Source organism: Neolamprologus multifasciatus, chromosome 5, assembly GCF_963576455.1.
Source record: "Neolamprologus multifasciatus chromosome 5, fNeoMul1.2, whole genome shotgun sequence".
Lineage (NCBI taxonomy): Eukaryota > Metazoa > Chordata > Actinopteri > Cichliformes > Cichlidae > Neolamprologus > Neolamprologus multifasciatus.
This window is the reverse complement of record NC_140443.1, coordinates 19,857,361-19,882,086: the sequence shown is the minus strand read 5'-3', so window position 1 is coordinate 19,882,086 and position 24,726 is coordinate 19,857,361. Positions and strand designations below refer to the sequence as shown.

Below are 24,726 nucleotides of genomic sequence, written 5' to 3'. Positions count from 1 at the left end.
GTTGTTGTTGTTGTGCTAAGCTAATAGGCAGAGTGTTACAGGCATAGGCCTAAAGAATGTTGCCTCATGGGCAGTGTAGTCCATGCTGCAGCGAGAATGGACTGCCATACCCGTTATGTGTCTGTGAGCACGAGGAGGGAGAAAAAGGAGAGTGGAAAAGTACCAGTTGTCATTCAGCAGAAACGGGAGCTAGAAGCATGTAAATATAATAATAACCACTGCAGCCAAGAAGAGTGCCTGACGAGCCCAGTTGTAAGTGCGCTATTAAGACTCGACTGTACACCGTGTTTGTGTTTTCCTCCGAAACAATAAGGAGCAGCCTTTCAACTCCTCTCTCTGTCTCTGGCAAGCAAAGTTGACCCAGATAACAAAGTAAAGCTATTTTTCAGCTATGAGCCCAACACGGAATCGATGTATTAGCCAGAGGTCCCTTTACTATGGTTAGGAGCCGCGGACCTCCAGTAATAGTAATAAATCACACAGCAATACATTTATGTAGTTGTAAAAAGCATGATAATATATTAAGTAATCCAAAGTATTCAGAATACGTTACTCTCATTGAATAACGTAACGGAATACGTTACAAAATACATTTTGGGGCATGTATTCTGTAATCTGTAGTGGAATACATTTTAAAAGTAACCTTCCCAACACTGTCACTGGTACGCTACACTGGCTGCATTAAAGCGTGTATTGACAAAGTCAACCTCTTATTTTGAAAGCTTCCGGTTATGTTCAGCTTACCATGCTGCTGTCGATAAGTGCTGCTGTCATGCGAAGGAATTATTGTTTATTTACAATTATTCTGCGCAAGACTGTGATATTTTGCAATACCAACTTTAAGTGTGCAGACTGTAGTTATTATTTTATTGTATGACACTCGGTGAAGATTATGTCCAAACATTGCAGCATGTTAATATTTAATTCTTCAGCTCTTTATTTCTGTACTAAATGTTAGAGGTGGGAATCACCATACATCCCTCGATAGAATATTATCACAATACTTAACGCACGATACAATATTATTGCAATATTCAGATTCTGTTCATAAAGGTAAACTTTATCAATATTCATTTTATCTAATATCAAAGTCTCACACTCAGTCTTTCTCTCATTTCAGTCAGTTTTATTGTTGACAAACTGAACGGTTTGTATTACAGTCTAGTCCAACTTAACTGAATGCAACCATCTGGTACAATTATAGCTATTCTGAACTATGCAATTTATGAAAACTATGCAGCCCATTCAGCAACTGAAGAATTTGAAAGTAAATTAAAACAAAATATAATTTTACATTAAATAAAGAAGTTTTAAACTTAATTAAAATAAAACATGTTTATTGCTGCCAAAAAAAAGTTAAACACATTTGGACAGTGAAGGAATTATAGGATTCTTGCTCAGAAAAAGGAGCTGACCAAGATGCTCTGAAGTCAGAGCATGTTCCAGTCCACAAAAACGGTTTTTGTAACAAAATATCGATTTCTGCTGTCCCTGTATCGATACATTATTAGCAAAGAAAATATCACGATACTACACAGTATCGATTTTTTCCCCCACCCCTACTAAATGTGTTATGTTATCATGAAAAAAATTAGGTGTGGCGCCTTCCCTCTTGCAGATGAGCTAATGTGCTTAAAATTAGTATGTCTTCAAACAGGTTCATCCTAATGTACCCCAACAGTTTCCATGTGCAGAGATAATGACCTCATGAAAGCTGCTATTCAGCTCTGAACCAGTTTTCCAAGAAAACAAGCTCAAATCAACTCAGTTTCCCATGAGATACAAAAGCAGCAGAACGCACAGCTGAAGGCTTCCGAGTAGAGCGCATTCCCGGAAAACACCAACGCACACACCCACACACACATGCACACATGCTGCACACATACACATACAACCAGCTGACCTCTGCTGCTGAACTGTGACCCCTGCTGCTGCTTTCCTGCATGACTTTTATCACCAACACATGTGCACAATTAGAGGGAAAGAAATGAGGACACACACACTAGAAAATACAGAAAACATTTTATTGTAGAACCATTGTAAAAGAACAGCCCTCATCTGATCCTAGTCAGAGCTCAATCAGGTCACTGATGAAGGCAACTGTAAATAATGTGGATGAATTTGTGTCTGCTAAAGCGTGGACTGTGGGCACAGCACATGCCTGGGTAGTGTACTGTAAAGGATACTCCACCCTGAAGCAAAGAAATTCATGTAACTTCCCCCACAGATCTTGATGAGCTGAACTAATTATTAGTCAGGCGATCAAAAAAGATGGAAAGAAAAAGGCAGGAGAAGAGTGATGAGAAAAAGAAAATTTTAACCCTTAACTGCCCCAGCTTTATTCTGGAGACCAGCAGAGCAGTTCAGTTCATACTGTATGCAACAACACAGATATGGTTTAACTGGCAGCTCATTATAGTCTGCACTGTTTCTAATGGTCAGCAGGGGGCGACAGAAAGCCGAATGAGAAAATGACCTCACTGCTCTCTTGATCTGCAGCCACTGATGAGATTTTGATCTTGATTGCTAGTTTCCAGTAAGCTTTGAAACTACACGTTGCTCATAGTCACATGCAGAGTAAAACAGTCGATAAAGCAGAGTATGCTGTAGGGAGTAGTTACCATGTGATCGACAAGTTAGTCGATCAGATGAGTGTGGAATATCCTCTCAGACTGACACATCTAGATTTTTTTTTAAAACTCTACAAAACAAGACGGCAGCAGCTGAGACTTTGAAGTTAAATGAACAATGTCAGAGAGGCTAACCCCAACAGTTACAGTACTATGTAAAAATCTCGAGCCAGCCCTCTTTTCTTTATATTTTGCTTGGAAATTGGTGTATCTAAATTTGAAACGTGCAATCATACATGGAAATGGGGTATATAAATGGTAAATGGCCTGTATTTGTATAGCGCTTTACTAGTCCCTAAGGACCCCAAAGCACTTTACACAACCAGTCATCCACCCATTCACGCACACATTCACACACTGGTGCTGGCAAGGCGAGGCCGGACACTGGCGCCACCGGGCCCTCTGACCACCACCAGTAGGCAACGGGTGAAGTGTCTTGCCCAAGGATACAACAACCGAGACTGTCCAAGCCGGGGCTCGAACCGGCAACCTTCCGATTACTCACTATGTGTTAATACACCTCTCTGCATTGAATCATATCTGTTATTAACCTCTGTCTCTCTTCCACAGCATGTCTTTTATCCTGTCTTCCTTCTCTCACCCCAACCGGTCGCAGCAGATGGCCCCGCCCCTCCCTGAGCCTGGTTCTGCCGGAGGTTTCTTCCTGTTAAAAGGGAGTTTTTCCTTCCCACTGTCGCCAAAGTGCTTGCTCATAGGGGGTCATATGATTGTTGGGTTTTTCTCTGTATCTATGAAGCGCCTTGAGGCAACTTTTGTTGTGATTTGGCGCTATATAAATAACATTGAATTGAATTGAATCGATTACAAGGTGAACTCCCATCTCTTGAGCCACGATCGCCCCGGTATATAAGGCAAAAACAATGTCTGTATGATTATAATGAGGTTGAAAGTCAATAATTTATGTGACCAATTTCCAAATTCTTCAGCACAGTCTAAATTCTAGTATTTTTCTTTTTTTTCTGTATTTTCTTTAAGTAGTATTCGGAAATAGTTCGGGAGGACATTCGGCTTTTTTCTTTGTTGGCTGCCTTTTGTTCTGTTCTCTGTCAACATTATCACACACTGCTTTAATAATTATCAGATCTGGGCTCTGGAGAGGCCAATCCTTGACTGGCAGTGATCCACTGTGCATGTCCAATAACAAGAAACATAATGCTATTCATTACTACGTATCAATGATTTGAACAAAATATTACACTTACATTCATCACTCCATTAGACCTGTTGTCACTGATTTTTGTCCAGTTCTTGTGTAATGTGGCATATGTCAGCCTTTTCTCCCTGTGTCCCTTCCTTAAGAATCCTTTCTTGATGCCCATCCCTCCATTGAGAGCATTTGTGATGAGGTTTTAGTGAACAGTAGAAAGGTTAGCTGAAGGGCCAGATGCATTTCTCAGGTCATGTTTCAGGTCTTTGTTGGATTTTTTCCCACTTCTTCAAGACATGAATTTCAGAGACTGTTCATCTGCTGTTGATAGTTTTAAAGAAGTTTTTAAGCCACATTTATCCTCCACTTGTTCCGCTTTATCAGCGTTTTTACAGACACACTGCACACCATGTTGAGATTAGCCAAGATTTTGGCTAAAAGCTATTTGAGAATCAGGTTGCTTTATGCCTATTAAGCATGTCTTTCATAGATTTGAACTAAAGAAATCAGTTCTTTGTTGTTGTAAAACAAAACTGTTTTACTCCTTACGTTTTTTAAATTATATATTTGAATGATTCAAATGATTCATAGGTCAGTGTTAAGAGTCTTAACAAATAAGTAAAAAAAATCTCCTGAAAATGGTCAAGGACTGGACGCAAAATAACTGAAAAAGCATTCAGTGTTGAGAGAAAAAAAACTATAAAAGACCTGCAGAAAGCTTGACTCCTTCCAACCAAAATCTAAAGAAATGACGTGTGGCCCAAGACTTTTACATGTTATTGTATGTTGCTATTGTCTATTTTTAGAGCTTTACACAGAGAGGAGGCTGCACATTGAAAACCTACAATGGAATGTAAGTTTTATAATGTCTGCTGCATGATTTAAAATGACTTTTAACAAGAATTTACAGTTTCATGATGATGATGCATCCCCTTTAAAAAATGATTAGATTAAGAAACTAGACATGAATAAATTCAAATCAAATAACAAGTCAATTCTTAGATATCGTGTTGTGTGCTTGTGTTATGCAAATGTGTGTAATGTCTAATTTTCTTCCCCGTTTTCTCCAGCACCCTTGATGAGGCGTTTGTTGCCCCTTTTCCCTCCCGGGCCACGGGGCTTGACAAATGCCTGCTTTAAAGTGTGCTCCATGGGGTGCACCTCCTCATACAGGAAGTCTTCTGTCAGACCATCACCACTGTCTATCTCCATCTAAGCAGGTATGGAGAGTAGGCAGTCATTAGACAGTTTACACAGTGACAGTGGTACTACAGATTATTTGTCACCGTCTCTGTGGGAGAGCTGTACCTTTTTAGTGACTTCCAGCTGGTAGTCTCTCTCCACCTCGTCCAGTAGCCTGTTCTTACAGCTGGAGTATAACATCCGCTCCTTGATGCTACAGGTGTACCCAGGCATCGAGTATATAAACACTGAAACAAAGATGAAGCTGATCTGTTGATATTTTCTGCCTCACACAATCAGCTTCACTAGCTACTTCACTACTTTCTGTTATAGATGACGTACTGTGCTCATATTTTTACTGCTAGAGTACTACTACTACTACTAGAGTAACTAGAGAAGTGCAATTCTCAGTTCAAAGTCATTCTTATTGTTCGTACACTGGGACTTGTGGAATATCTACTATCTGAAACAAGGTTAAGCTCCTGTCTCTTTAAGGCTGACTTAATTGTGATTGGCTTTTGATGGTTTCATACAGGTCCAAGAGTAGAAAAAAGTTACTCAAAAAAATTATCCTTGATAAATGATACTTCTTGTGCAAACTCTGATTTCCTCATTTGTCAGCATCATTCATGACATGAAAATGTGCAAGACCATAGTGGGTCTTAAATAAAAAGAGACACAGGCCTAGATAGCTGCAAACGTTACATATTGTAGATCCGACTGGAACATCCTATAATTAAGCACACATGAGGCTAACCCCACACTGCTTTTCAGAGTATCTAACTGAATAATTCCAGCTCATTTGTTCAGTATAAAAATCGCTTGTACAAAAGGTTCAAACTAGATTAACAGCTCGGCAGCTGATTATATAAAACAAACAATGTTTTTAAATAGGTTTCGCATGAAAAGGAGACACACAAGCTTATATCTCGTCTGTCACTGTCAATGGTAATTCATTTACACGTGTACTGGAACAAAACAGGCATTCATTTGCAGCTGTTATGGAGACTGGACTAGTCAAGTCCAAGTTAACACTCAAATCTTTTTAGTTTTTTGGCCCAGCCGCTGACAGAAATAGCTGCTATATCTGTAGCTCAGTCATCAATGTTCATAATTCTAACTGTTTGTGTCTGCTTATTGGTGCTGGCTTTATCAGAGCTTCTCCACAGCTGCCTGTTACTTGAAATCAGGCCAGTGAAAGCAGAGAACATAAACAACAGAACCAAACAACGAGGTGAAAGATGATAAAATCCCCCACAGACCTGAGGACACTGCAGAGTTCACATTACACAGCAAATGTGATTTGTCAGTATCTATAAAAACACTTATTTGTGAAGTGAATGAACTGAGTGGTGCAGTGTTGTTGATGGCAATTCAGTGCCCTTTTTTATATGTGTATTGTGCACACTTGTTAATTATTTTTGTAATTTTTATTTTCGTGTTTAAAATCAATCAATCAATCAATCAATCAATCAATCAATCAATATCTGGCATATAGGTAGTGGTTGTAGATGAGTTGGCATCTTTCATGCAAACTATGGGGGACCAATTTTTGGTGTAGCATCCACTTTGCGACCAGTTTTACCCAGTAACCACTCAGCAACCACTCAGCAACCACTCAGCAACCACTCAGCAACCAACCTGTCGGAGAGTACGCATTTTACCCCAGCCTCCTGGAGTTTGCCAGTGGGGTTACTGACCAGTCTCTAGACCTGTGTGACTGAGGCCTAACTAAACTTGCTAGTGTTAGCTAAAAGAAATTCACCTGGATGACCTCAAAGCTTCAAAATAATGGTCCCCAAACCAGATGATGATTTTACAATAGCTAAAGCCAGTCTTTATGTACAGTTTAACTTGTGGTCAGCAAACCACATGGTGTCACTCAACAAGAATTAGAAGAAGTTAGGAGAGACTAACATCCTGAAAAAAGTGGAGGTGATGATAGTTAAAACAATATGTGTGAACTCTGTAAGATACTTTCATTGCCCTTCACTTTTATAGCACCAAATTAGTGCTTTACAAGTCACAGACAGTGCGTGAGGAACTCAGTGAGTTTTTACTGACCCAGAGCTTCCTCCTGCTGGCCCTGATGGGAATGTTTGAAGATGAAAAAGTGGTATCTAGGTGAATCTGTGGGAATCCTGTAGGGAAGTTCGTGGATTTCTGTAGGTTTAGTGTGAACCAGCTCGATGGTCTCTCTGTCTACATCCAGCCTCTGCAACACAACATACGCAAGCAAATGTAATTACTTTTGAGGGGTCAAGTCACGTGGAGTTAATTTCACTGGCAAAAACACACCCTTAGATGTTGTTATCAAATATATGTTGTATACTTTTTACTGTATACATGTAAATATTCACTGTTTAATGAGCTATAAATATTTTCTACGGGGGCTCACCAGCTGGATGTAGTTGATGCGTTTATGTTTGAGTTGCTGCAGAGCTCGTTTGGCCTCTTCTTGTAAAGGAAATGCAAGACCCTGAAGAGTCTGTGCCCGTTTGTCCAAGCCAAACTCCATTGTTACCTTCAGGGGAGGGAAAAACATATTTGCACTGCTTCTTCCTCACATGAAATGCAACTAAATCAGTCAAAAAAACAAACAAAAAAAAAAAAATCTATGTCTATGCCAAAGACTTCACAAACCCTTGCTCTTGCTGTCGGAGTCCCAATTCGTCTGCGTTCATCCTGCAGACAGAAGAAACAGTATTGAAATCACTATACAATAAAGTTTTAACATAAACATACTTGAATTCTTTTATCATAATGAAAACAAAATCAACGTACCCACACAACTTTATCCTGCAAGGAAAACACACACAGGATGAGCACAGATAACTCACGTACCTATAAGAGTCATATAGCTTTGACAGCCTGTCTGTACCTCTGTGATTTTAATTCGTTGTAACTCCTGCTCAGCTGCTGTGAGAGGAGCTGGGGAGGAGCAGGAGGACCTGTGGCGAATGTATCCCTGGAAACACACGTCTTCCTAGAAACACAGAGACACCAATGGCTTGGTTGTGAGTGGCAGGCCATCAGTTATTATGCAGGAAGGACCATACTGACCTCCACTGTCCCAAATACTTCGTCTTTGATGTGACCTCCTCCAAACTCTTTCTTCAGTGTGGCACGAGTCGCTGCATACACCATCTTCTGCCTCACCTGGAGAACACCAGGACAGACACAGCGACAAAAAACCTTCACACAGTTTTACTGGTTTTTTGTAGCAGTGGTTCTTTTCAAAAATAAAGTATTTGTGAGTGGGGAAAAACAGCCTGTATAACAGAGTTTGATTACAATTTGTAATTAAAGAAAAAGAAAAAAGAAATCTATTACTAAACGGTGTCATTTTTATTGTCACGCAATAATAATAATAAAATGATATTATAATTGTTTCTAACAAGTTCTAGTTACATTGTTAGAAAAAATAGTTTCTTATTCACTAGCAAGGGCAACTTGAGCAATCAAACTCTTTTCCATTGTATTGATTTGATCAGAGTTAATGTGGGGGAGAGGTCCTGCACTAGCATGTGTGATTTGTTTTCTGTTTTCAGCTCTTTTTCTTACTGAACTAATTATAGTGTAATTTGTTTAGGAATAATACATGATTTTTATTATTATTATCATATTATTTTTATTTGATAATTTTATTAGCATTTTATTATTATTTTTATTATGATTAATTTTTAGAAATTAAAAAAAGTTTTTGCATGAATTTGCTACAAAGTCTTTCTGTGCTCAATTTAAATTTGAGTTTAAGATGTTGGCTCACAATCACATTAAATCAGAAACTGTAAATGTAAATAAAATCTAAAGATAATTATTTGTATATATATTTTTAAGTAAAAAGTAATAATTTTTTGATTTTATTCTCTAAAAAGAGAATAAAATTCTCTAAAAATAGAATAAAATCAGACAGCCTTTCTCTTACTTTTTAGATGATCTCTGAGCTGTTTTTTTCCTTTTTAAGAAATAAATTGCTGTTAACTACCTTAAATAAAACAGAATTGAAAACAAAATGTAAAAACAAACTAAAAAACATAATATCTCTGATTCTAATATTTTTGGAGAAGGCAACAACACATCAGATATGTTACTGATCTTAAATTATATTAAAAAAAATCTATTTTCAATGTGTGTTCACTAACAATAAACATAAACTGACTTTAGCCTCAACTTAAACTAATATTAAGACATTTTTGCCATTAAACATGAAGTTATTTTGATTCTTCCACAGGACACTGTCCTACTTTTATGTCAGTCTACAGTGATGGTTTTTTAAATGTGCTGCACACATACTGGTGATTGGTCAGGTGACCATGCGATGAAGATCCACTCATAACCCTGCGCGTTCTTGGAGTCCAGGCGGTAGAGGATGTAGCAAGGCTCCAGAGGCGTGAGCAGAGGAAGCAGGAACTGGTCATAATCCTTGTCCCAGCTCCGGGCTGGTTCTTTGTATGAATGTAGCACCAATTCCTCTGCAGAGAGAAAAAAGTGAACAAAGTCAAGATTTGGAGATGTTTAATGAAAGCTCACTTATATCAAAATACTGTAAAATGCCACAAATATTCAATTTTTACCGTTTCTGATAATAATCTTCAGGATTCTGATGGCACCTCCCCTCGCTCGGGCCAAAAAATCTTTCAGCTCAGATGTTGCTTAAGTAACCAGATATAAGGCAGACAAGTCAAAACTGAGGATGGGTGGTTGAAAGCCAGTGAGACAGAGCTGACCAAGTAACAACCTGAAACTCTACTTCAGGGAAAAGATTTGATCCACTGCCAGATGGTCACACCATCACCTGCAGTGACTCAGAGAGCAAACATGTGCCCCCCAAGAATCACTGAAGGATCTGATCGACCATCGTTGATAAATCCCCCAATTTGAAAAGCCTAAGGACAGAGCATCATCACAGAAAACTCAAACTTTGATTGTTTGTTATGTACTTTCCTTCTCTCTTGCCATGGTTACCAAACACAGCGCTCTCATTAATGATGCAAGATCAGGTGAGAAAGGTGAGAGAGGTTCGCTTCCGTCAGCCTGCCCACCTTCATGCTCCGATTACCAAAAGCCATAACACACATAAAAAGCAATGTATGCATGAGATTCAACTATAAGAGCCTGAATGTGCTAAACATTGTTAGCACTGACATCACAAAGGTGAAGAGAAGTTTAAATGACTAAGAACAGATTAAAAATGTTAGCACATACTTTTATAATAACACAGGATAAATTAGCCTAAAGAAGCTAAGCAATCACTTGGGAACAATCTTTAATTTTTTTTGCAGAAAAACATCAGAAGATGTGAAGATGTGTTATTAGCAGCAGTGTAGCTCAGAGTCTGTTAATAAAAAAGCATTTAAAAAGCTTTTCAAACTGAGCTCAGGGACAACTGGGATAAAACTTAAATGCACAGTTTACATTTAAAAAAATAAACAACTTACCAATAATTCCAGTTTGGTGAGACATCTTTTGGCAGTAAGTTTTCACCGCTTCACACTCCTCTCATCCAACAAGGACCAGGTCCAGGTCACAGTGTGTCCTCGCTCTTCTTGCTCAGCAGGTAGGCTGAGCTGATGGCAGACAGAGGGACCCACGCGCACCAGTGACATAAACGCCTTGAGGGTGACTCAGGAGCTTCCTAACACTTGAAATACAATCTGCGGAACTGTGGCTGATGAGTAATAACGTGCCTGTCAGGGGATATGCCACCCTCACCACTGATCTAAAACTCTTTGCGTATCGATGACCACAACTTTAATAGTCTCGGCGGGGGAGTGTCTCACAGGTCACATACTGTCCTGTACTGTACCCTGCGGGAGGGCTCTGCAGAAACCCACCACACATGACGTCGGGGGTCAGTGCCACATTTTCAGATGCTGCCACATGTAATGGCAACTGATAACTCGATCAAAGAGTGGCTGATCAGCTGCAGCAGACGCATGATCTCAAATTCCAGCCACCTGGTCACAGAAATGTGACACCAAGCAAGAATCTGACCGCAACACTTCAACATTGTTTCCTGGACTAAGAATTTAGAGGGTGGGGGCCTCAGGTGTTCACAGTATATTTTGTGCCTTTGATCTGCAAGGTTAGCTCCAAAAACCAATGAAAGGGTGAACAGGGAGAATAGGGCAGCTACATAAAGCAACCTTAAGTGTTAAAACACGAGAATATGAGGTTTCTGATGAGAAGACTGAAGTATCTTGAGGTGTAAACTGAAGAGATCCAAACATTAAGTGTCCCTGAATGGTCTGAACAAAAGGATGTAGGAACTAACAAGCTCTCCAAAGTAACACACACACACACACACACACACACACACACACACACACACACACACACACATGCACAGAGGTGAGTGAGAGAAATATAAGTGTGTACCTGTGAGGTTACCTGTGATGGGATCATCCATTATTCACTCAGTGGTGAGTACAGAACCCAAGCATCTATACATTATTTAACACAGCACCCCCCCCCCCCCCCACCCTCCTCGACTTTGGAAAGACACACTTAATGTGCACAAAAAAAATGACCCACTTATAAAAACATAAAAAAGCTGAGTGCATTTCTCTCACAGAATAATGAAGTAACAACACAAATATCTGTTTGTGTCTCTTCTCCCACTGCACTTTATGTACTCATAAAAATCTCTGTGTATTTTACTGTATATAATAACATTTGTATGTCTTATATAATTTTGCCTTTTTTGTACACAATTTTTCTTTTTTTTTGTTTTATTTTTCGAATATGTCTCTAAATCTCTTTTTCTTCCTGTCCCTCATGTGGCTGAGTTTCCCCAGTGTGGGATTAATAACATCCAAAATTATTACTATAGTGCTGTATGATCACTGTTAAAATCTCCAATATGAACATCAAATAACCATCGACAGAAGGATTTAAAAAATATAATAATAATAATTTTTTATGTAATGCAATACTTAATTATAAAACAGCAAGTTTTGGGATCTTATTATTATTTTTATTATTACTCTTTACTTTAGAGAAAGTTTGATCTTACTAGAAGTAAGAATTATTGGTAGCAGTATATAGAATTGTTTATATATCTTTCCAATTATGGTTTGATTATTTCTTGGTTTCATAAAAAACTGGGGGCCAAGGACTCCTTAGAAAGGGAGAAAAGAACCATATCAGAGTTTTCACTGGTCCAAAGACAGTAAGAAAGAGAAGAGCAGACATCATAACTTGGCATGGCTGTTTAACAACTCATTAAAGCAAATAACTAATCAGCTAATTCAATAGCAGCGACTGCATTCAAGCTCTTAGAGATGGTCAAGATGATCGGATCAACTTTTTACAACCAAGAGATGCAGAGAGCATCTCTGAACTCACAACACATTGAACCCTGAAGCAGATGGGCTACAGCACCAGAAGACCACACCAGCTATCACTCTGGGAAGAAAAGAAAACTCTGAATATGGACAGAGGCTGCAAAATTGGTCGATAGAAGTTTGAAAAAGTCTTGTCTGGTTTGATTTCTGCTGTAACATTCATGCTACGTTGTGTCAATGGTTCAGGCAGGTGATATAATGGTATGGTAGATATTTTCTGGACACACTTTGGGCTTCTTATTGACCCCTGTGTAAATGACAAAGCCTGTGTGATTATCGTTGCTAACCATGTCCATCCGTTTATGACAATATTTTACCCATCTCCTTCTTCCAGCAGAATAATGCACCATGTCATAGATCTCAAATATGCCTCAAAGTGGTTTCTTGAATATGACAGTGAGTTCACTGTACTCAGATGGCTTCCATAGTCACCTGATCTCAGTCCATTAGAGCATTGGGATGTGGTGAAATGGGAGATTCTCTTCATGTATGTGCAGTTAATACACTGCAGCACCTGTGTGACACCAATATGGACAAAATCTATAAAGAATGTTTGCAGCGCCTTCCTGAATCTATGACGCAAAGAAAGAATGCAGTTCTGAGGAAAAGTTGGTCCAAACTGGTACCAGCAAAGTGTACCTAATAAATTGTCTAATGAGATACATTTGTTCTTGTCAGATCGAGAGTTGTCCTTGCGTCTCTGCTGAGACATGAAGAGATGTATACATAAAAATACGACTAAAACACTGAAACAGACTTCAGTTCACTTCTGCTTAGTTTCAATAAAATACGAGTACTATCATGGAGGAGCGAGGGGACATCACTGAGCACGAGGACTGAGTTACAGGAAAGAGCAAACAAAATTTTAGCACTGTGCTCACAGCTTTGACCCATCCACCTGTCAGTTATGCACTCTTTCTGATAACATTTCCCCTTTTGAATTCAAATAAATAAAAAACTTTAACTATCACAGTTAACCAAAATAATATTTTTTCAGGGTTAAATTTCGTGTTGGACTGCATGCAGCAAATATTACTTTGTATTATTCATTTAAATATTCTCCCAAAATATAATGCGGTGAACGGGGGAATCCTTCAACTACACACACACACATGCTTTCCTGACTTACATTAATAAGTTTACTTTGCTTGGAAATGAAGAACATATGTTTTTTAATAGCTTTTAAAAAACATTGTTAACTGTTGAGTCACTGTTGATTGTAGTGGTTATTCTTTAGTCCTGTAACTTTCAATCAAGTAACAATACAGGAAACAATGACATTACTTCAGCAGTAGAAAGAGGGGTCCCCTAAACCAGCGGTCCCCAACCCCTGAGCCACGGTACCAGCCCGTGAGTTGTTTGGTACCGGGCTGCAAAAGTTTTCAGGGTTTTTATTGTTATCTTTTAAAAAAAATTTTTTATCGTTAACTCGGTTTTCCTGGGTCTTTTCTCATGTGTTATGAATAAATCCTTTTTTTTTTGGTACCGGTACTGGTTTTATTTTGTTGTATTTATCCGTGACATCTTAAAGGCCGGCCTGTGAAAATATTATCAGACATAAACCGGTCTGTGGCGCAAAAAAGGTCGGGGACCGCTGTCCTAAACTCGAGGAGACCACGCAGGGAACTACACAGGTTGCCGAAGGGAAATAACGCCAACAAACCAGCTACTAACAGAGGCAAACACAAGGCTTAAATACACAGAGGGATAACGAGGGAATGAGACACAGAAGGAGAACACAGCTGGGAGTAATTGACAAGATGAGACAGGGGAAGCAAAACTCAATACATTTACATACACAGACTTTCAAAGTAAAACAGGAAACATAACAGATGCGGACTTGACTAGGAGGGAACAGCAACCCAGCAAAAACAGAAACCAAAAGACTAGAAAAGATAAAACAGTCAAAGTACAATAATGATACAAAAACACTGGGTCACTGACCCAGGACCGTGACAGAGAGAGAGATGGTGCAAAACAAACTGTTAACTTTCAAGAAATATGCAAAAGAGTCATATACGTATGTGTTTTCATATGTATGTGATTATTTTCTAATTGGTGTTTATTTGCGATTTGGCGCTGTATAAATAAAGTTGAATTAAACTGAACTGAATTTTCAACAGAAAATGAGAGTCCAACCAAGTAACACATTTTCTTCTGTTGTCCATTTTTGGTTGTGCGAACTGTATCCTCGCTGATTAGATATTTACATTAAAAACCCATTCAACAGGTGTTCCTAATGAAGTCCCCAGTGACTATATATTTTTATATTTCTATGAGCATATTTGGACTAAGAGATGCAGAAAAGTAGAAAGTGAAAATTCTACCTTATCTGGTCTGATATGGAGCCACTATGCTTGAAATACTTACAGTAAATAAATGTATGCATTTAGTAGGTAAGGTTTTTTATATATAGGGTACATACTATGTAGCTGTGTCTGTTTCACTGAATACCACTCTACATGTTTACCATTATGTTCGATAAAGGTTGAGTGTTTGCTTTACTCACCTCTTAGCGTGACCTGGAAAATATTGGACACACTTGCTGTCAGTGAGCGACAGGTATCGGGTGGTATCTAGGAAACAAAAATTCCTATAATCATATTTCATTTTTTTAAATAGACCACTAATTGTTTTTGAGGTGCTGTGCATGGCAACAAGAGATGACTATCCAGGTTGTTGGAGCTGTAGACCACTGTGTTTGTGTCTCCATTTTGCACATTTTCCATTTAAACCAAATGGTTCCAGTCTGTATACACTTGCTGGCCACTTTGTTAGGCACGCCTGTCAAGTAATGCAAGTATGGTCATGATGATCTGAACACTTGTTACAATCAAGAGATGCAGAGAGCTTCTCTGAAGTAACAACACATTGGATCTTGAAACAGATGGGCTACAGCTACATGTCAATCCCTTTATGACCACAGTAAAAACAGACCACAGTTTTTAGCAATTCATAAAGTTCAATAAAAAATAAATTTCATTTCTGAAAAGTCCAATAAATTTCCAGGTACAAACACAGGTAAAAATTGAATGATCCTGGTGAAATATAATGGTTTTTGGTCATCATGCAAAATATCAATTTGAAAAATATTGGGCATTTCAAAAGTAACAAAGTGGTCAACTCACAGATCACAATACTGTAGGAGTCACTATAACCAGGCTGTAAATTATTTCATAAGATGTTAGGTGGAAGGAACGGAGTATCCTCATTTAAGACAGAATAATCACTGCATAAAATAAAATCTGAGTTCTTTTGTTTTAAGGATCTTTAGGGTCAGTTTATTTTTGAGCAACAAATTCTCTACCTCCAATGTGCACGCTGTGTCATCTCCATCAGAGATGAGCCCAACCACGGTGCTTAAACAGGTAGGTTTGATGGAATAGCTCCTCGGGCCCACAGGGACAAAAGCTGAAATTTGAACAAGGACAAAATAATTGAAACAAGGCTCAGAAAGGACATAGAAAATCACAAGGGTATACAAATTGGGCTTGTGTGCTGGCTTCCTCAGCGAGTGTGGCCATGAGTGGGGCCATGAGTGGGTCCTCACTAGAGAATGATCCTGGATTTTGAACCCATAAATGTCAGGTTTGGACTTTCAGTTGCTGTTTGTTAATCTGTTTTTGACCTGCTTTGTTGTAGTTTCACAATTTTGTGTTTGTCTAATATTAGGCTTTTGCTTAGGTTGTTTTCATTCGTATTTGACTTTTATAGTTTACTTTTAGTCGATTCCTTGAGGTTGTTTCCCTATTCTCCTCTGTTACCAGCGTTTCTGTGTTAAATGTCTTGAGTGTTGTGTCCCCATTACTCCCCTCTTTATTTAAGTTTACATGTGTGTTTTTTTGTATGATCTTTTTGTGCGTCTGACTATGCAGAAGGTCATGAATTGTTGTGCACAAGTTGTTCACAGGAAAACCACAGGGGGTATCAGTACTTCATCAACACATACAGGTCACAAAGCTGCACAAATAGCAGCTTTTGAAAGGTCCTGTGTGTGCATTATTAATATCACACACCACACGGGGAGTTAAATTAAGATGACTAGATGAGAATGTTTGTCTACTATTTGCAGACGAGCTGAGGTTAGCATAATCTGTGGTTTGTTTTAAACAACTACTGAAAACTTATTTTTGTAGGTTAGCTGTTCTTTAATCTTTTGGTTCTCCTACTGTGAAATGTGTGCATATCAGTGTTTATGCAGGAATGAAAGAAAGAGCGCGTGTTTGACGCTGTGTTTGCATGTAGAAATATTTGTTTTTATCCAAACTGCGAAGCTCTTTCTTTGCGTTTTAAAAAAATTATGCATGAGGTGCATGAGAATATTTATATAGTGGCTTTAAAGTGGTACTAAGCTCTCAATATTATTACCTGGAACAACTGTGGTAGTTTGTGTGTAATAAGCAGGAATCAGAGCTGCACAATGAAAGATTACATACTCTGCTATATTTGAAAGTAACATTTCCTACAACATGAGCCAGTAAATGTAAATGTCAGGTTGTTCCTCTGTTTCTGTGGAATCTGTATTACTTTTTGTCATATATTACCTGATGTATGCTTGACATTAGGTAATATATGAGTGTCTTTAACAGTTCAAACTTGGTTGGATCTAACCAGCTGTACTGTAGCCTCCTGTAGCCAAATGTGCCCTGCAAGCAAACTGTAGCAGCTGTGCAGTATTTGTAGCAACCAGCTACAGTACATTATTCTTCCTGTATTTTTTCACCATCATATTCTTTAAAATGGTCTTGTGAGGTTATCAAAAAACTGCAGCTGGTTGGTGAGGTGGGGTGTAGTTGTATGTTGCATGTTGCCTATTTTTACAAGCCTCTGGGCCACACAGCATGTAAAAAAGACTAACTGCTAAAGTTATTAAAGATAAGAGTCAAAGAGCAACATATACACAGACTGATATATTGTAGTTTTATAGGGGCACAGCCATACACTACGCTGTTTAGGTGTTTAACAGGCAGAAACTGGGGATAATAATGTGGAAACTATCTGCATGTGAGGGAAAAAGCAATTAGTAATATAGTAGTAGTTTATTAACAAGATTGTACAAGTTTTTTGGACCTGGAACAGCTGTGGTAGTTTATGTAGTAATCAGAAATGAGAACTGCAAAATTAAATATTACATACTGTACTGTATTTGAAAATAAGATTTCCTGTAACTGAAACCAGAACCAGAGAAATGCTTTTGTATTTGCTGAATGTAAATGTCAGGTCTTCCCCCTGTTATTTCCCTGTTGCTGTGGAATCTGTATTACTTTGTCACTTGTGTTGCTACTAAGTATCATCAACAACAATACGATAAATGTATAATATACCAGATGTAATGCAGCCTCCTGTAGCCAAGTGTGCCCTGCAAACAAACTGCAGCAGCTGCAAAGTACTAGTAGTAACAGCTACATTATAATATTATAATATTTTCTCTGTATCTTTTAATTATGATGTCCTCTAGCCTAAAACAGTCTTCTATGGTTAGCCATAAAAAGTGTAGTTGGTGAGGTCTCACATATGCCCTATTTTTTTTAATAGCCTCTGGGCTGTCACAGCACGTAACAAAAGACTAACAACTAAATTAAAGATAAGAGTCACAGAGCAACTTATACACAGGTTTACAAATTGTATATACAGTGGCTTGCAAAAGTACCCTTGAACTTTTCCACATTTTGTCACATTACAGCCACAAACATGAATCAATTTCATTGGAATTCCACGTGAAAGACCAATACAAAGTGGTGTACATGTGAGAAGTGGAACGAAAATCATACATGATTCCAAACATTTTTTACACATAAATAACTGTAATGTGACAAAATGTGGGAAAGTTCAAGGGGGCCGAATACTTTTGCAAGGCACTGTATTCTTATATACTGTAGTTGTATAGGGGCACAATCTATGGTGAAAGTCTCTCTGGCTGTGACAGATGTTTTAAAAGAGGAATTTCAGGCTTCTCATGTAAACATGAAAAGCGATGTGGATTACCTGATTGTCTGGGAAGATTTGTTGTATGTATAATCTCCATCAATAATACAGTAACAAGTGTTTGTGATACATGTTTAAATATGTAATGAACACACAGTATCCAGGTGCAGAAAGTTAAAAAATTAAGAAACAACAGGTACAAAATAAAATAGCAACTCTGTCTTTTACTGAGTACAGTTAGTAGGTTTATTTATGTTTTTTTTTAAATAAATTATATAAACAAAATAAATATTTTTGTTTCACTGAATATGGTTTTCCATTCCAAAGTGTGACATGGCAATAGTACAGAGTTTAAATGGAAGATACATTTTTGGGCATTCAAATCCACGATTTCTGAGACCAGCGATTGAAGTCAAGTTTGGCTTTTTTAATATTTAGACAAATTCCTTTACTTCAAAATGTGTCAATATAACTTTAAAAAAACAAAACGGGATTTTTTTTTATTACCAAGAGAAAACTGAAAAGGACATGCAGTTAAATCCTTTGACCTTTTCCAGGCAGATTTTGGAAGAACATTTTGTGTTGTCAGTTGACAGTTTGTAGATACACGTTTAATATGTTGTTTTCCCCTTTAGTTTGTATTAACACAAAACAAATACACTCCACCTTAAAAAACTGTTGAATAACACAATTTGAAATGCAAATGACACCATTAAAATAGATACACATAGTGTATTAGCTAATTTTTAAAAGCAGCAATTGTTTAAAAGGTGGACAATTTGGAGGGAAGCATATCTTATTTTATGGCAACAGTATCCACAGTTGTAAGTTTGGAAATGACTCAGATGTTATGACTATCATCTTCCAAATTACAGTTACTTAAAGCAAAATAATGAAGATCTAAAAGCATTTATTAAAAATACAAAAGCTGAAAACTGCATGATCATGCCAATTATCCTTAGAAAAAAATAATCTACAACAATTTAAGTCCAAGGCTATTTGCAAAAAATATCTACTACCTGTAAAACGTTTCTGACTTTTACATAAATTAAAACCCTTTAAATGCACTTTACTGACAAAATCACCAAAATGTTTCAGTGTGCATCATCATGCTCTAAATCGTGTCCTGTGAATCTGGTGCATCTGTTTCCTCAGAGATGGTGGCGTACACATGGTAAGTGACAGACTAGAAGATAAAGACAGTAATGTAGGAGTCCTGTAAGTCTGTGGCAATGATTAAGCCAAACAGAAAACATATTTAGTACCAGCTCTCACTTACATTTTCATTTTTCATCTGTTGCACGTTTAGGTTCTCCCCAACTGCAGGTAAGAAAATAACATTGAAAAATTCTTGCTTTCATTCAGCATTAAACACACACACACACACACACACACACACACACACACACACACACACACACACACACACGCATTGCTCTTGTAAGTCCGTGTAGGTCAGCTGACTACCAGGTTTTTCTCTGAATTATTTTATTGTCCTAACCTTAAAATATAAAATGCCTTGAGGTGACTTGTTGTGATTTGATATGATGTGAAGAAAATTGAATTGAACTGAATCTTTAAGAATCCAGGGGCTGTCTAGGGGGCTGTCACTCTAGATCCTTATAATACATAGATGCAATTTTGCTACAGAAGACATAACATGTATTCCACATTGGTCATACTCAGAGATAATACAAGAAATTATGTTTAACAAGTTTTGATGATGACACTGGTAGTTGGTGTAAAACTGAGTTGTTTTTTATTTTAATGTTGATGATTCTGAAGCAATCTAATGATATATTTGTTTATTTATTGACATTGCTTGATACACTGAAGGCAAAATAAAATGGAAAATGCTATTAGCGTGCTTCAATATGTGTCACCTGAACACTGAAAAATTGTTTTTCTAAGCACATGAAGTAAGGATTTCTCACCAGTTCTCCTTTTGAATATAAGAAGCCCCAGTACCAGTAGGATCATGCCCACAATTATTCCATATCTTGTCACAGCTGCTGCCAAATTCCATAATGACTCTGTTTTGAAAGCCACAAACAAATTTCACTTGTAACTCAAACACAAGATACTTTGCTATCTGACAAAGTTACAGCATTAACAGTGGAATGAGTGAAAGTAATATTATGGATGTCTACGCAGTGTGTCTTACCCTCGACTTTCCCTGTAGTATCATTCTTGTTTGAATCTGTTTGGAAAAGAAGATTGATTTGGGCCTGTTAGCTTTGTATGTAGAGGTGTATATTTGTGTTCAGTCACTTAAAGCTGCAACAGATTAAGCATGCTTCTAATTCTTCAGGTTCTGTGCTTCTGCACATTCAGTTTGAAATAATATACAGTGGGTAAAATAACTATTGAACACCAATATTTGAAGGTCTTGAGATGGTTTGGTTTTACCCACCATGAGATGCTTCTTGTGTGTCACCTTACTAAACAAGACACTTTTTCTTTACACACCATCTCTGTTTTCTTTTCTAATTACTGATTGATTTCAGGCGTCATGAATTTCCATGCCTTTTTACACCTCCCGTTTTTACCGTGTTCAGTACTTTTTCACTGTGTCACTTGTCATAATTTAATTGAACTTAATTTATGGAATCTATGGTTTGATTTTTTCCACGTGGGGCTTTAATGGGTCGTTATTGATGTCTGTTGAGAATTTCATTTTAGTAGTACCATTACAAATATATTAGAAAATTGGTGACATGTCCGACACTTTTTTTACCCACTGTATATTTTTCATGTCTTAGATAATTTGAGTGGTTTTGCATCTTTTTTGATATTTTCACAATCACTACAACATATAATTCTAAAACTAAAAACTGTGTGTTTTCTGTTTAGCAATGCAATCAACACTTCTGTCCTAATGTTGTCATCAGCTGGTCAGTTGACATTAAACTGTTGTATTAGTTTTTATTTGGTATGCAATGGTAAACTAGTACTCAGGGAATGGCAACAATTATAATAATGAACATTAAACATACAAAAATATCTACAGATAAAATGTATCTGGTCATTTGCATCAATCTTGGAGACCAAAGGTTTGTAATGAAGTGCCCGCAAAGTTAGTAACTTCCTTTCAACATCATCTTTAGCCCTGCTTACAAAGTACTGTTTTATTTAAGCTATTTAAGATGCTGAACATGGTGAATATTTACTGTTCCTACCAAACATCAGAATTTTAGAGTTAGAACTCAGATCATATTATTATGCTGAGAATTTAATCAGACTCATTGTCTGCATGGTCAATAGGTCATTGTCGGACGTACTGTAATAAATAAGACATTTCAAACTTTCATGACAATTTATTTTCCCATTATTGATGCACTCAAAAAGTCTCACCTGTAGTACTGTCTCCTGATGTTATATACTGAGTTGTTTTGACAGGAGTGTTCACACCAGTTCTAGGGTTGAGATTAACAGTAGCCAATCCTTTAAGACAGAAAAACATCAAATAAATATTATGTCACTATGACATTTTGCTGCTTAATTTCTTTTCTGTATTAAAATCGTATTGAAGTTATGACATGCCAAAAGAAAAGAACTAACAAAAATATTTCCTGGTGTATTTCTGACATTGTTTTACTCTTTAGTCTTCAGAACATTCAGTTTGAAAAAAAAAAACCCACTAAAATTGAATGTCTTATTTTTACAGTTCTTCCTTAAGTGTTATTGATGCACTCAATGACATCTCACCTGTGGTGCTGTCTCCTGATGTTTTATACTGAGTTGTTTTGACAGGATTGTTCATGTAACCCTGGTTAACATAACTGCCAATAAATAAAAGCCTGTTAGTAAAAACAGTCATAAGAAATATATCACAGGTGATAAATAAATAGATCATAATGGTTAGAAAATTCATTAAAAACATCAGCAATGATATAATTCATGTTATAGGATTTCATTGTGTTTAAAAACATGTTAAAAGAGTACAAAACTTGCTAATTCATGGTGTTTTATGTTAATTCAGGTAAAATGGCTAAAATATGTGTTGAGACTCTTATTGTGAAAGGGCACGCTGCAGCGTGACTCCTGTGATAGCCACACCCAATCGGGTTGTTCATTCTTTTTGATGCTAGAGAGGGAGAAATGCAGACAGTCCTTGCGGAGCTGCTGCCTAAACGAGTGAAAAAAGATTAAAAACGAGCCAGAAATCTACATAAAGCCATTTTTGTACTCTGGAGAATATATTTTTTGTTTTTCCGACCTGTCCTTGCCTCGGTGACGTTGTGAACATAACCGAACGGGACTTGGTGAGTTTAGAAATTGTATTTTATTTCATGCAAGAAATGTTTTGTTGTATTATATTGCTCATTTCATGCAAACGGAGAGCCAAGGTAGCAGATTTATGTTGTTTTATGTTAAACACGGTGGATTCGTGCTTAACCGACACACAGGCTGTACTTCAAAGGCCTTTGACGGTGTTTCAGCGCGCCATTTTGGCGTCACCTCATTCACGGCTAAATAAGCTGGAAAAATGGACTTTTACTGTTATTTAAGAGCTACCCTTGTGTTATTTTTGAATGTTTATGCACTTTATTTTGTTGTTATGGTAGGCCATTAAGGTTTGGATCGGGAAATGCCGAGCTAGAATCGGAGTTTGATCCGCTGAGCGAGAAACAAGATGGCGAGCCACCCACGGACCCATTGAACTGTACCGAGCAGGAAAAGGGAAAACGCCCCCTGCTGGACGTTGAGCTCTTTCGCTGAAAAACTGGTAGGATTAATCCATACACCTCTGCAAAAGAACAGCGGACTTTCAAAGCACTGGATAATCATTTGGAGTAATTCCAGGATTAATAGTTAAAGGACACAGAGACAACTTTCTTTTGTTTATTTGTTTGTTTAAGGGGATTATTCAGCCTTTTGCTGAATTGTTTTTAGTTTTTACATGTTTTTGTAAATTATTTTGGTCAACCTCACATTTTAATGCTCTAATGGTGTTAATGGAAATGTAAATAAGTTTGTTGGGTTAAAACAAAATAAGAACTGGTTGAGATTGAAAGGTGAACCTAGACCAAGATTAAATTAAATCTTGGGCCTAAAGAACTGAACTTGATTTAAAATAACACAGTGTTAATGCAAATAGATCAAAGGATAAACTTGAACTTAGAACTTGAAATAAATAAGACAATAACCTAGGTTGAAAATAACATCCTTTTAAAGCCAAATAAAAGGTTTTGAGATAAATAGGATAAACTAACAGAATATACTGAACAAAAAGGGGAAAGAAAATATCTTGTTTTCCTTAAATGTGTGATGTTGGATGTTTTATGTGATGTGTGTTAACTGTCTATTCTCTGTCTTCACAAAATAACAAGCCGGCAATTTAAACATATTTTCTGGTCTGTGGTCTTTATTACATGCTACACTCATTACTACTCTAGTAGTCGAACCTAACTGGTCCTAGTATACTGTAACGACTCCAGAAGTGTTACAGAAGTGGCGAGCCAGCCAGGAGTAGTAATTGATTCCTCAAGCTTGTTTTCCTGACCCAGACCTCAAAAATAGGCCAAGTCCGGCAAAATGGAAATAGTTGACAGAGAGAATGTTAAAATCCCAAACTCAGTTATTGTTAGTGGGATTACAGGCACAGACGCTGATGAAGCTTTAAAAGACTTTTTAAACAGATATGGTCGAACAGCGAGAACTCTGAAGATAGATGACCCTAAGTCTTCTTACCACAAAAATGCTATTGTAGAGTATGAGAGTGGAGCTGCTCTGTCGACACTTGAACCCTTACTACCCTACACACTTGAATGTCCGAATGAAGTCACTTATCAGATACGAGCCCTGTCACCTGAGTACATCGCATCTGTTACCAACGTCGCCACCAACAGTTTTTTCAATGAACTGCAAAGCATTGCTAGACTTAGTGGCAAATCTTTTGAAACTGTTCTGCATGAACACCTTTCCCAATGTGCTCAGTCAGTCACACACAGCACAGAAGCAACTATCCCAGACTTACAAAGTGAACCAACAACCCAAGTACAAGCAAATGACCAACCTATCCAAAGTGAAACTGCAGAACCAATCAAAGCTAGCATATGCATCAGCGATTCTGAGTCAGTCAACCAGACACAACCAGATCTACAAACTACTACTCCACAGAGCTTTATAACACACCCTGATGTGCAAAAGGTTGTAGTAGAGCACATAGTGCGAAGTGAAGCTCTTGTCTCACCAGTGAGCGCCTCTTTCCGCCTCAGAAATTTTTCAGGCAAACTGCCCTGTCCTAGTCATGAGGTGGACTTTGATACATGGCGCCACAGTGTAGAGCTCATACTTCAAGATCCCAATCTGTCTGACTTGCAACGCTCGCGGAAAATCTTAGAGAGTCTTGTACCGCCTGCTGCCAACGTGGTGAAACCTCTGGGCCCTGAAGCCTTGCCTTCAGCTTATCTTGAACTACTCCATTCAGCTTTTGGCACTGTGGAGGATGGCGATGAGCTTTTCGCCA

At 37.8% G+C, this 24,726-nt stretch overlaps 2 protein-coding genes and 1 long non-coding RNA gene across 3 annotated transcripts; 1 reads left to right on the top strand and 2 right to left on the bottom strand.

The window, feature by feature from the left end:
- Nucleotides 1-1,112: 1,112 nt before the first annotated feature.
- Nucleotides 1,113-10,461, bottom strand: twf2b (twinfilin actin-binding protein 2b). Its single transcript, XM_085160525.1, has 11 exons — nt 10,422-10,461; nt 9,558-9,635; nt 9,277-9,455; nt 8,044-8,139; nt 7,862-7,966; nt 7,765-7,779; nt 7,624-7,665; nt 7,379-7,504; nt 7,045-7,195; nt 5,107-5,228; nt 1,113-5,010 (listed from the first exon to the last, which is right to left on the bottom strand). Exons 1-11 carry the CDS (start codon nt 10,444-10,446, stop codon nt 4,843-4,845), a joined length of 1,107 nt encoding a protein of 368 aa, XP_085016651.1. The 5' UTR covers nt 10,447-10,461; the 3' UTR covers nt 1,113-4,842.
- On the top strand, nt 4,536-8,656 carry LOC146518479 (uncharacterized). Its single transcript, XR_014874224.1, has 3 exons — nt 4,536-4,651; nt 4,869-5,018; nt 7,897-8,656. It is a non-coding gene; the product is annotated as an uncharacterized LOC146518479 (long non-coding RNA).
- Nucleotides 10,462-16,272: 5,811 nt separating the features above from the next.
- On the bottom strand, nt 16,273-22,206 carry LOC146518477 (uncharacterized). The gene is made up of 6 exons (XM_085160522.1): nt 21,963-22,206; nt 21,609-21,698; nt 20,419-20,454; nt 20,189-20,287; nt 19,534-19,574; nt 16,273-19,440 (listed from the first exon to the last, which is right to left on the bottom strand). The coding sequence occupies exons 1-6, from the start codon at nt 22,135-22,137 to the stop codon at nt 19,369-19,371; spliced, it is 513 nt and encodes a 170-aa protein (XP_085016648.1). The 5' UTR covers nt 22,138-22,206; the 3' UTR covers nt 16,273-19,368.
- Nucleotides 22,207-24,726: the final 2,520 nt, after the last annotated feature.